General features: G+C 34.2%; 1 protein-coding gene across 1 annotated transcript; it reads left to right on the forward strand.

Annotated features, from left to right (window-relative positions):
• The first annotated feature begins 241 nt into the window (after nucleotides 1-241).
• On the forward strand, nucleotides 242-4,648 carry LOC149807504 (salivary C-type lectin 2-like). Its single transcript, XM_089940360.1, has 5 exons — nucleotides 242-397; nucleotides 1,988-2,073; nucleotides 2,720-2,819; nucleotides 3,281-3,494; nucleotides 4,329-4,648. The coding sequence occupies exons 1-5, from the start codon at nucleotides 355-357 to the stop codon at nucleotides 4,363-4,365; spliced, it is 480 nt and encodes a 159-aa protein (XP_089796486.1). The 5' UTR covers nucleotides 242-354; the 3' UTR covers nucleotides 4,366-4,648.
• The last annotated feature ends 5,704 nt before the right edge of the window (nucleotides 4,649-10,352 follow it).

A 10,352-nucleotide genomic window follows, 5' to 3' on the forward strand; every position in this document is an offset into this window, starting at 1 on the left:
AAGTCCTGTATAGATAAAATCAGCTTGTATTGTACACAGTCCTGTATAGATAAAACCATTTTCATTCCATATGCAGGCTATGGACGGAAATATTACATTTTAGAATTGGTGGAATTAGCCTTGCAAAATTGAAAAAAAAATCAACCTGATTCCCATAATGAAATCTAGCCTACAAAGATGATGTTAGATGACAGATTTCCTCCTCGTTTCTTGTATAAGAATGCAGCAACATGGCTGGAAAAACTAAAAACAAAGCTAACTGGACATCAAAAGTATATCACCTCACGGCTAAGAAGAGAATCTGTAATATTTCATCGAATGGTCTAATGTGTGCCGATACACTCCTGACTAATAATGAACTGGAAGACATTGCTTGGCTTTATCTGGATACCAACAGGTACGTTGTACACTATGCCATGAATATGATTATGTGTTTCATACCTTGAACATTTTTTTGTTGTTCTGTTCACATACTTTGGTTCTGCGTGTCTGTAGAATTTTGAATAATTGTGCACATATATTCATATGATAAGTAAACCTCAGTAATGTGAAAGGATTGCGTATGCCAAAATTATATTTTAAATATTATTTAATATGTAATGAATGTAACATCTGCAAAAGGATGTGATTTGGTGAATGTGTGTGTATGTGTGTGTGTGTGCGAGTGTGTGTGTGTGTGTATGGTGTCTAGTTTTCTATAAGGTTTGTGCATCGTTATATCGTTTAATTCCATAATACTTTACACGATGAAACAAGCCAAAATTCTCCATTAACACGGATAAAAGCATAAGAAACTGTATAACTTTAGTAATATATATATATTGTGTGTGTGTGTGTTCATTGTCATCAGCTTATATATCAGCTAACCAGCATTACTAATATATTGCATTGATTCACATGTATGTGGAACTTATCTCCTATGGAATTCGTAACATTATTTGTTCTCTTGCGAGCATCGTCGCTAAAACCATCTGGGGTGTTTCAAGGCCAAAGGATTTTGTCAAGCTGAACTCAAAGCGCTCTTTGTATTTTTAGTCATCATCTTATTAAGTAATAAATATTATTTAGTTATTTATTGCATAAACTAAGGTATTAACTCAGCATCATATTCTCTATCTGCATTCTTGACTTTTGGTAAAATTTATTGAAGTAGTTTGCTCATACTAAGTGAAGGTGGTGGCCATATGTTCGCTGGGAAATTCGTTCCAAAATGAAATATTATCTTTCTCAAAAAATTAAAATATATACTTCCATTATCGTTTTTCCACTCCTGATTCGCACTTTTCATCCAGTTTAATTTCGCCGTATTGACATGCTAAAGTGTTAAAACAATTTTATCTAATGGGAGTAACTTCGTGAGTGCAGTGAGCGAGTAGCTTCGTGAGTGCAGTAATTGAATAGCTTCATGAGTGCAGGTCATGAGTAGCTTTGTGAGTGCAGTGAGCGAGTAGCTTCGTGAGTGCAGTAATTGAATAGCTTCGTGAGTGCAGGTCATGAGTAGCTTTGTGAGTGAAGTGGGTGAGTAGCTTCGTGAGTGTAGTGAGCGAGTAGCTTCATGAGTGCAAGGATTAAGAAACTTAGTACAGGGAGTGAGCAGTTTCGTAAGTGCATTGATTGAGGAGTTTCTTGATTGCAGGGTTTCAAATGCTTCATGAGCGCAGTGAGTGAGAAGCTTCGTCAGTGCAGGGAGTGATTAGCTTCGTAAATGCAGAGGGTGATTAGCTTTTTGAGTGCAGGGAGCGTGGAACTTTGTGAGTGCAGGGGGTAAGTAGCTTCGTCAGTGCAGGGAATGATTAGGTTCATGCATGTAGGGAGTGAGTAGCTTAATGAGTGCCAGGAGCATCCTTATTATATTGCAATATGTGGCATACTACTAATATTAAAAAAATAAGTTTATTTCTTTCGCTCCCAACTCCGCCCAAGATATTATAAAAAATATATAATTGATGAAGAACACGATTTATTTAATATATGTATGGTTTTCCAGTTCTGGCAAATCAGCAATCATGGGAGGCTTGCCATAGTTCCTGCTATAGATTCGTAGAAACTGAGCAACCCTGTCATTCAGCATTGGTAAAGTTTACATTTTTGGTTCTCATGTAAATTTTTGTAAGTAGTTTAATACTCTTAACATGACACATTTAGTGATACAGCAATTCAGTCAGCACGCGACGTGAAATACATCATGAAACATGGATGCAAACAAATACCATCTATGGAAGTGTATCAATTCTCGTTGCGTACCATAGTTTTCAGCAGTGCAACATATCTCACGAATGGACGGTAATTACGTTTTATTATTCATGTACTAAAACGATCAAGTTGTAAAATAATTTTAAAGCCATGCATAATTGGTGAACTAATCTTCTTCTATTGCCAAGACAGTAGCAGTATGGAGACCAATGGTACACGGCAAGAACGGGTCGTCTGCTGTTAAGACAATAATGACACTAGAGTATATGTATGTTCTTTAATGACAAATCCGTCGAATGTGTACAGCATTTATAACTACATTAAGTGACAATATTCCTTGTAATCTAATTTAAACACACATGAATCGAACAAACGTCAATAAAGAAGACAAGTACAATAATCATTTTTATAAATGTAGGACACGTAACATATGAAGAGCACGATAACATCCTGATTCCTGACGATTCATAATCTATTTATTTTGTACAAATTTGTCTTAGATCTTTCCATCCATATCTATATGCAGCAATATTGCTATCAAAATGGCATGAAACTGGCACAGATTGAAGATGCTGGAGAATTTCAGTTCATAAGGGACACGCTGAAAAGACACTATAACGTAAATGGTATGGACATAACTTGACAATTATTAAATCTGTAAATAGATTCTAAAAGCAAAATTTGTTAATGTGTTTGATGTAGTCAGCAGTTGTAAGAAGATTATTTCTTTTTGTCGGCCGTAGGGCGTCGTGAGCGCGAAGAGTAATTTTGTTACGTTTTTAAAGTTATATAGTAAATTTATTCGGGTTACTTTGATTCAAATATATTGTATATTTAAGACATACAATCAACAAATCTGAGCTCGTAAATAGATAAAGAATATATATATATATATATATATATATATATATATATATATAAACTGCGTTTGGTGATGACTTATTCTTAGTTTCTCGATTACGTGACTAATATTCTGACATTTCCATTTAGCACTTGAATCAATGCATTTCTCTGTATTTTTCAATTTTAATTTATTTGACTGATTTCGTTTCATCTTTGTGTCGATCGTATTTACACGATTTCACAGCTCAACAGATTCTCGAGTTTTGGATTGATGGCTATTACAATGCAGTACTACGTCAGTGGATTTGGTTATCCAGTAATAAAAACATCAACTTCTTCTCATGGGCATCTGGGGAGCCCAATGGTATTGACCACTGCATTGGACTCTTCAATCATGAAGATTTCTACATGAATGACGATAAATGCGAAGTTGCTAGAGCCTACATTTGTGAAGATGAGTAAGTGTATTGATTACATTTGTAAGCCTGAACTTTCTTTACATGATTAGGTTCAAGCACTCCATCTTCCTCGTCCTTGTCATCATGTTCTTCAGCCTCTATTTATTTTCTGATCACGCTGTCAATAACTTTTTTAAGTTTCTAGGTGTTTTGCACATTTTAAGTCTTCGATATCGAAATATTACAAATATGCTCACAAATTGATAGAAAACTTTTTATGAATAAAATACGTTATTATGAATAAAATACGTTATCTATTAAGTCATTCTCTCCTGCAAGCTTACAGCTTCATTTCATTGTATTACAATAAAAGTTTGTAACACTTCACAAAGGGACCAACCTTGATTGTCAGTTATGTTCTTCCAATTAGGAATAAGAAATCGCGTCCATTTATTTTATGTTGATCTTGTTTATTGGTTTAATATTGGTATATCAAAAAGCCACAACTTAAAATAGTAACAATCGTAAACGTACAAGTACTTCGTATTCCTTCTTTTTTTCTCATCGCTAAAATTCTTAATTCTCTGTAAAGTCTTTGAGTAGAAAATAGAAAGACATAATAAATTATCAAGTATATTCCCCTGATGAAGAGATTGTGTATCCAGATAGGCATACTCCTCAGTGTGTGTGTGTGTGTGTGTGTGTGTCTGTGTGTAAGATTAAGTTTGTGTATCTTTGCTTTCTACACCCAAATTATCAAAGAATACAATTTGACATATGTATGTTCTGGTATACTTTGAGAATTTATATGTCGATTTTGTAAATAGAATAAATATTTTAGTTCATTTTATATATAACTGCCAGTGAAAGTTTACCTTATTATTGCATTTTCAGAAACGAACTCCACAAGAATGAACCCTTTCTCGGATAAAAATCGTTTCGAATGTGTAAATCGTCACAATTACTTTATCATAACTGGAAGGAACCATCATATCCTAGGAATCAAAGTGCAAAACGAACCAATGTAAAGTGGATACCAGAGTGCTTAAATTTGAATTTATATTTGTTCGAATTATTAATCAACCTATACTATTTTGACCAAAGAATGCTTTTTTGTCTTGATATGAATGCATATATTGCTCTTCATATTAAACGTGATAAATATTAAAACTAATATATGTTGTGACGGTAGCCTTTCAAACCACTGATATAGCAATAAAGAGCATGTAGCATTTTGTAACCGATTTCAGGTATCTTTTACGCCCCCCTACTTCTGATACCGTGTCATTTTCTTCGTTTTCTGGCCCTCTCGTCACGATTTCATAATGTCCATATGATTCTTATGAAAAATCAGCATTTCAAGTTGTATCGAAATCCACTTGTTTAAGGCTTGGTTTTGCTTTGTGGGTTTAACGCTATTTTTTTTTCTTCAGAATATGATACACTATACACAGGAAGCTACTCAACGGGAATCTATTGTCAAGCTTTCTCACATACTTACGTTGGCCGAGCCGAGATTCGAAATTAAGTAGACAAAAGTTGATGTCATTGATTTGCAAAGGCTTCTGCCTTAGACCTCACTGCCACCTAGGACCCCTTCATCTGTTTAAGGACTACTGGAAACGCGAACAATCTTCACGGGGTGGCTGGGTATGGTATAGCAAAGTCTACTGCAAAGGAAATGCAGCCGTGTTAATATCAATCCGCCAAATTCGATATTTTCCGACATCATCTTTCATTCCTAAATAAAGCTATCTAAAATACTTTAATTAACCTCAACACCAAGACATAACTGAAATTCATTCGTAGATGGTACGCATATGTATATTGCTTTAAAGAGGAGAACTATTTTTCTTGTAGGACGTGTTTCTGCAAGAGTCTGAGAAGGCACTTCCTGTGATGCAAAAGTGTTATTCAAGAGAATAAAAATCCTAAATTTGTGACACCGAGGAAGGCATTATAAAAGCTTATGCATTCTGTAGAATAAGGCCTTTCCTTCTGCTCTGACAACTTTTCGATCGTTACTAATTCTCTACAGTTACTAATAATATATTTATTGTAAAAATATATTATTATGCAATTTCAATTATGATCTGCAAGTGTAGCATAACATGGTTGGTGAAGGCAACGATTCCACGGATTTGTGTTTTGTATCGTGGATACAACGGTGTCATCCAGGTAACGTATATGGAAATTGTTCAGATTTTATTTTTGAAGTAGATTTTTGTATTTTGACCTACAAACCCGACATGGTTGGAATGCAGAAAATGGCATCGAAAGTAAAATTGACATTTTCTCTATCTCAACATGGTCTACTTACATAACACTTCACGTGCCAAACAATGAGGTTTGCTTATCTGGGTATGTTGGGCTAGAAAATGGCCGCCTCCTGCTTATATTAAGTACCTTTCCCAGCATCTGTGTTGTTATAATGTTGTCATTTCAATGGAACTAAGCTAGAAAACTCACACAAAACCACTGCCTTTTAATAGGTATCCATGTACCCTCGCTGGAACTCGAGATAGGAATCGAATCCAAGTACATAAAGGTCTGAAGTGAGTGTCTTAACACTGTGTATCCAGGATCAAACACGTGTTCATATTAATGAATATCATCTGCTACTCTCTTTCTAATGTGAATTTAATTAGACTAGATACGAGCAAGGTACATAATATACAACACTGTTAAGCATGAAAATTATCAGTATAGTAAGTACTTGCATTATTCTCAGTATCATTATTCCCAAAATAAATGTACATGTTTTTCATATAATGCTTGCCATCGCCAGTTTAGGCATGCGTTACCAAGGGTAATTAGATGCTGGCTATTAAAATTTGCCATTAAGGCTTAGTATATATATATATATATATATATATATATATATATATATATATATATATATATATATTCATTGTCAGAGAGATGATTAATAACTCCACATTGATTTAATTGACATCAAAGCATGTGGACAAAGTTTTGATTTTTTTAGCTGAATTAATTTATCCACATATCGACTATCACGTGTTATAAGATGCTTTAATGAAGGGAAAAACGATATCAGTCCCTATTACTGAACCAAACAGAACCCATAAAGCGTATTTAGTAATTTAGACCTCTCGGCGAAAATAGAAAATAAATCAAATGAAGTTTATGCAATGCGCCATAAACATCATTGTAAAATACATCGGCTGAGGTCGTTTTAACAGTTGATCTTTTAGTTTAAAAGCAAAATACAAAAGCTATTAAACACTTATTAATAGCCTTATTTTCTGACTGGATGCAAGAGGCATAAATGCATATATATATAAGAAGACTGGTAATCAACCTTTATTTTCTGACTGGATACAAGAAGCAAATATACATAAGAAGACTGGTACACATCCTTTATTTTCTGACTGGATAAAAGAGGCACATATTCATAAGAAGACTGGTACTGATCATTTATACAAGAATCACATATACATAATAAGACTGGTACTCGCCCTCTACACACTTTTCATTTTCTTTAAGACATAAATTTCAAACGCTGTAAACTTGTATTTGTTAAATGACGTTTCGAACAAGTTTTTGCAGTGAAAAATGAAGAAGAAAAAAGCTTTAATGCCAAATATTTGTCAATTTCAAATAATGACTTTTAATTTTGGGAGGAGGATTTGTCTCCTTTTTGTCAGTAACCTGCAACCCAAGATGAATAAAAAGGGACGAAAATCTGTAGAAACTACAACATACTCCAGTATAATGCTCCCATTATTTGCAATGCAGGTTACCTTCCCTTCCATATCGCTGACGCGACAACCATTAAGCACGTGTATAGAAAAATTGCACACTTACACAAATTTATACAAAAGCCAAAACAAAATTATTGAATGTTTCTCAGCTTATCACTATCATACATACCATCTGCATTTAAAATGTTTTCCAAAGTATAAGCAGGTCAAGGAGATCTTGCATATTAGCATTTAAATCGAAAAGAACAATGGCAGCTTCTTTATATACAGATAGATATTGTTCTTTTTAATTTCTCATTAGGTAAATATATTGTCTTTTCTTTTGGACGACAATAAATTAACACTCATTGGAATACACACACACACACACACACACACACACACACACACACACATATATATATATATATATATATATATATATATATATATATATATATATATATATGTATATATATATATATATATATTGGATATTAGTAAGTAGAGGAAATATGTAATATAATACTGTCATGCATAACACGAGACATAGTTTGTTTCAAAAGTTCAAATCTTCTTCATTCATATCTACTTTCTTTCGACCGTACATTTTGTAACCAGACTCTACCCAGTTTTTACATTCGGCTCATATAGACACAATTTGATCCGATGGCTTTTAAAATATCATAACTATTACGCGTTTATTGACAGGCCGGGTCAGTTTTGGTTTATGGCAAATTGTATTCTTACATGGTATTCAAACTAATAAACTCAATCAGTTGTGTTGCTCTTATGTTGCGTGCTTAGGATCGAATGAACAGTAACACAAGAAAGAGTGAAAACAACAAGCTTTTTAAAAAATAACCAATATAATAATTTATTTCCCTGGGAAAATACAGTAAAAATGAAAAAATGTGAACTTACGGTTTTAAAAATCAAATCCAAAAATATTAGAAGAATAATCCACGAATAATACTTTAGAAGTCCTAATAATAATATGTTCTAATGATTCGAGTCCCGACGAAGAATTCAAGATAGAAGGCGATGACTTATGCTGTAACCTGTACTGTGCTGAAGTCTACAGTTCCTTGTAGAAACACAATCATTAATCCTCCGGTTTTGGAAATCCAAATAGAACTTTAAGGAAATGTCCTTGTTCAAGAATTCTGTATGAATACAATAAAATTTCCAGGGAAACGAATTAATCTTTTAGAGTCCAAATAATCTGAAGAAAAATTAACATATAACTTAAAAACTCAAAACTAGTCACAACAGAAGAAAACAACTTGACATCAAGTGTTTAAAAGCCCCCCAAAACTCTGAGATCTCTCTCCCTAAACATCACTATTAATGCTAAGCATTTCGCAATTTTGGAGATGCCTAATTGCGAGATAGAGGCTCAAGTGATCATATTTACATATAAAAATAAAAACAAAAGCGGTATGTCCTTGATAAGAACCAATCCTTTTACTCCGAGAATGAAAGTATTTTTTATACCACGGATTAATTATACATGAGGTAAAAAAGAACTCATATAACTCACACACTGTGTACATGAAATAATATATTGCTATACATGGGAAAGTGCGCATGCTATTAAATTATCTTTTCCCTTGATGTGCCTGATAGCAAGATTATATTCCTCTAACAACAAACTCCACCTTCGTAGTCTTTGATTTTTATTTTTCATCTTGCCGATGAAAGTAATGGGTTGTGGTCACTAAAAACAATAGTTGAAGAAGGAGCTGAATTAAGGAAAACTTCAAAACGTTGTAATGCTAATAGCAAAGCCATATATTCTTTCTCGATTGTTGTATACTTTCTTTCGTTGCTTATTTAATTTCTTAGAACAATAACACACTGGATGATCAATATCATTTTCATCTTCTGGAATCAAAACTCCTCCAACCCCAACATCACTTGCATCAACAGACAATTCAAATGGTTGGCTGAATTTCTGAGCTTTAAGAACTGGCGCGCTTTTAAGTATGGCTATCAACGTATCAAAAACCTCCTGACAGTTTTCAGTCGAAAGGAACTTGTCTTTCTTACTCACTAAATTTATCAGGGGTTCAGCAATTATGGGAAAATTGGAACAAAATTTTCGATAGTATCCGGCCATACACAAACATCGCATCAGTTGCTTTTTATTTAGACGCACAGGGGATTCAGAGATAGCCTTGAACTTAGCATCTGTATGTTTAACTTGTCCATGTCCAAAGGTTTGTCATAGTTGTCGTCGTTGTTGTTGTTGTTGTTGTTGTTGTAGGGTTTAACGCCATTTTTCAATACACGATAGGCTATACATGGCGGCCAGTATTAATGGTGGAGGAAGAACCCAGAAAAACCCCGGAAAGAAACACCGACCCTCGAGAAGCTACTGGCAAGTTTTCTCACATACCCACATTGGCCTAATCCGAGACTAGAACCAAAGCAGACAGAGGTGAGATGGCAGTGATCCGTAACGGAGGTTGCTGTAGATCACTCGGGCACTCGAGGCCCCTGCTTGTCATAGAAAAGGTACACTAGCATGGTAGAACTCAAGTTTAGATAACTTAATTGTCAAACATGCAAGAGTGGGTCTGTCAAAGAATTTCAGTATTGTTGCTAAATGTTCTTTCCAGGTGTCGTTGTAGATGACGATATCAATGATGTAAGCATCACAATTGTCTAGACCAGAGATAATCATATTCGTGAGACGTTGAAATGTACTTGGCGACCCTTTCATCCCAAACGGCATTACTTTATAGTGGTAAAGTCCATCTGGAGCCACGAATGCCGAAATTTCCGTTGCTCTTTCCCTTAGTGGAATTCGCAAAATTCTTTAAGAAGGTCAAATTTGGTAAAATACTTGGCATTCCCGATCTTATCAATACAGTATTCGATTCTTGGTAATGGGAATGAATCTGTTTTTGTCACACTATTCTCCTTCGTATAATCAGTAAACATAAGGAATGTTTAATCTAGTTTGTTGGAGAGGGTTCGTCCTGTACGCGTGTTGTTTAACAGGTTTCGGAATTTAGAATTTCAACGTGATGAAATTATTTTCGTTTTTGAACGAAAATCTGGAAATAAGTGCTCATATTCAAATAATAACTATTTAAGTTCATTTCTTTCTTGTTCTTTGCAAATGTGAACGTTTCTGGTCCAGATCTTTCATAATTTCTGAATTCCGAAGATTTGTCACTGCAATATATGTAGAATACAACGA

The sequence above is a fragment of the Sinohyriopsis cumingii genome, chromosome 1 (assembly GCF_028554795.1).
Source record: "Sinohyriopsis cumingii isolate HCF-2022 chromosome 1, ASM2855479v2, whole genome shotgun sequence".
Lineage (NCBI taxonomy): Eukaryota > Metazoa > Mollusca > Bivalvia > Unionida > Unionidae > Sinohyriopsis > Sinohyriopsis cumingii.

What these genes read in the sequence shown, in the direction of transcription:
- LOC149807504 (XM_089940360.1), top strand. Translation starts at nt 355, where the DNA reads ATGAACTGGAAGACATTGCTTGGCTTTATCTGGATACCAACAG. An exon ending in AAGACACTATAACGTAAATG is followed by an intron (nt 2,820 to 3,280) that starts GTATGGACATAA and finishes ACGATTTCACAG; the next exon opens with CTCAACAGATTCTCGAGTTT. An exon ending in GCCTACATTTGTGAAGATGA is followed by an intron (nt 3,495 to 4,328) that starts GTAAGTGTATTG and finishes TTGCATTTTCAG; the next exon opens with AAACGAACTCCACAAGAATG.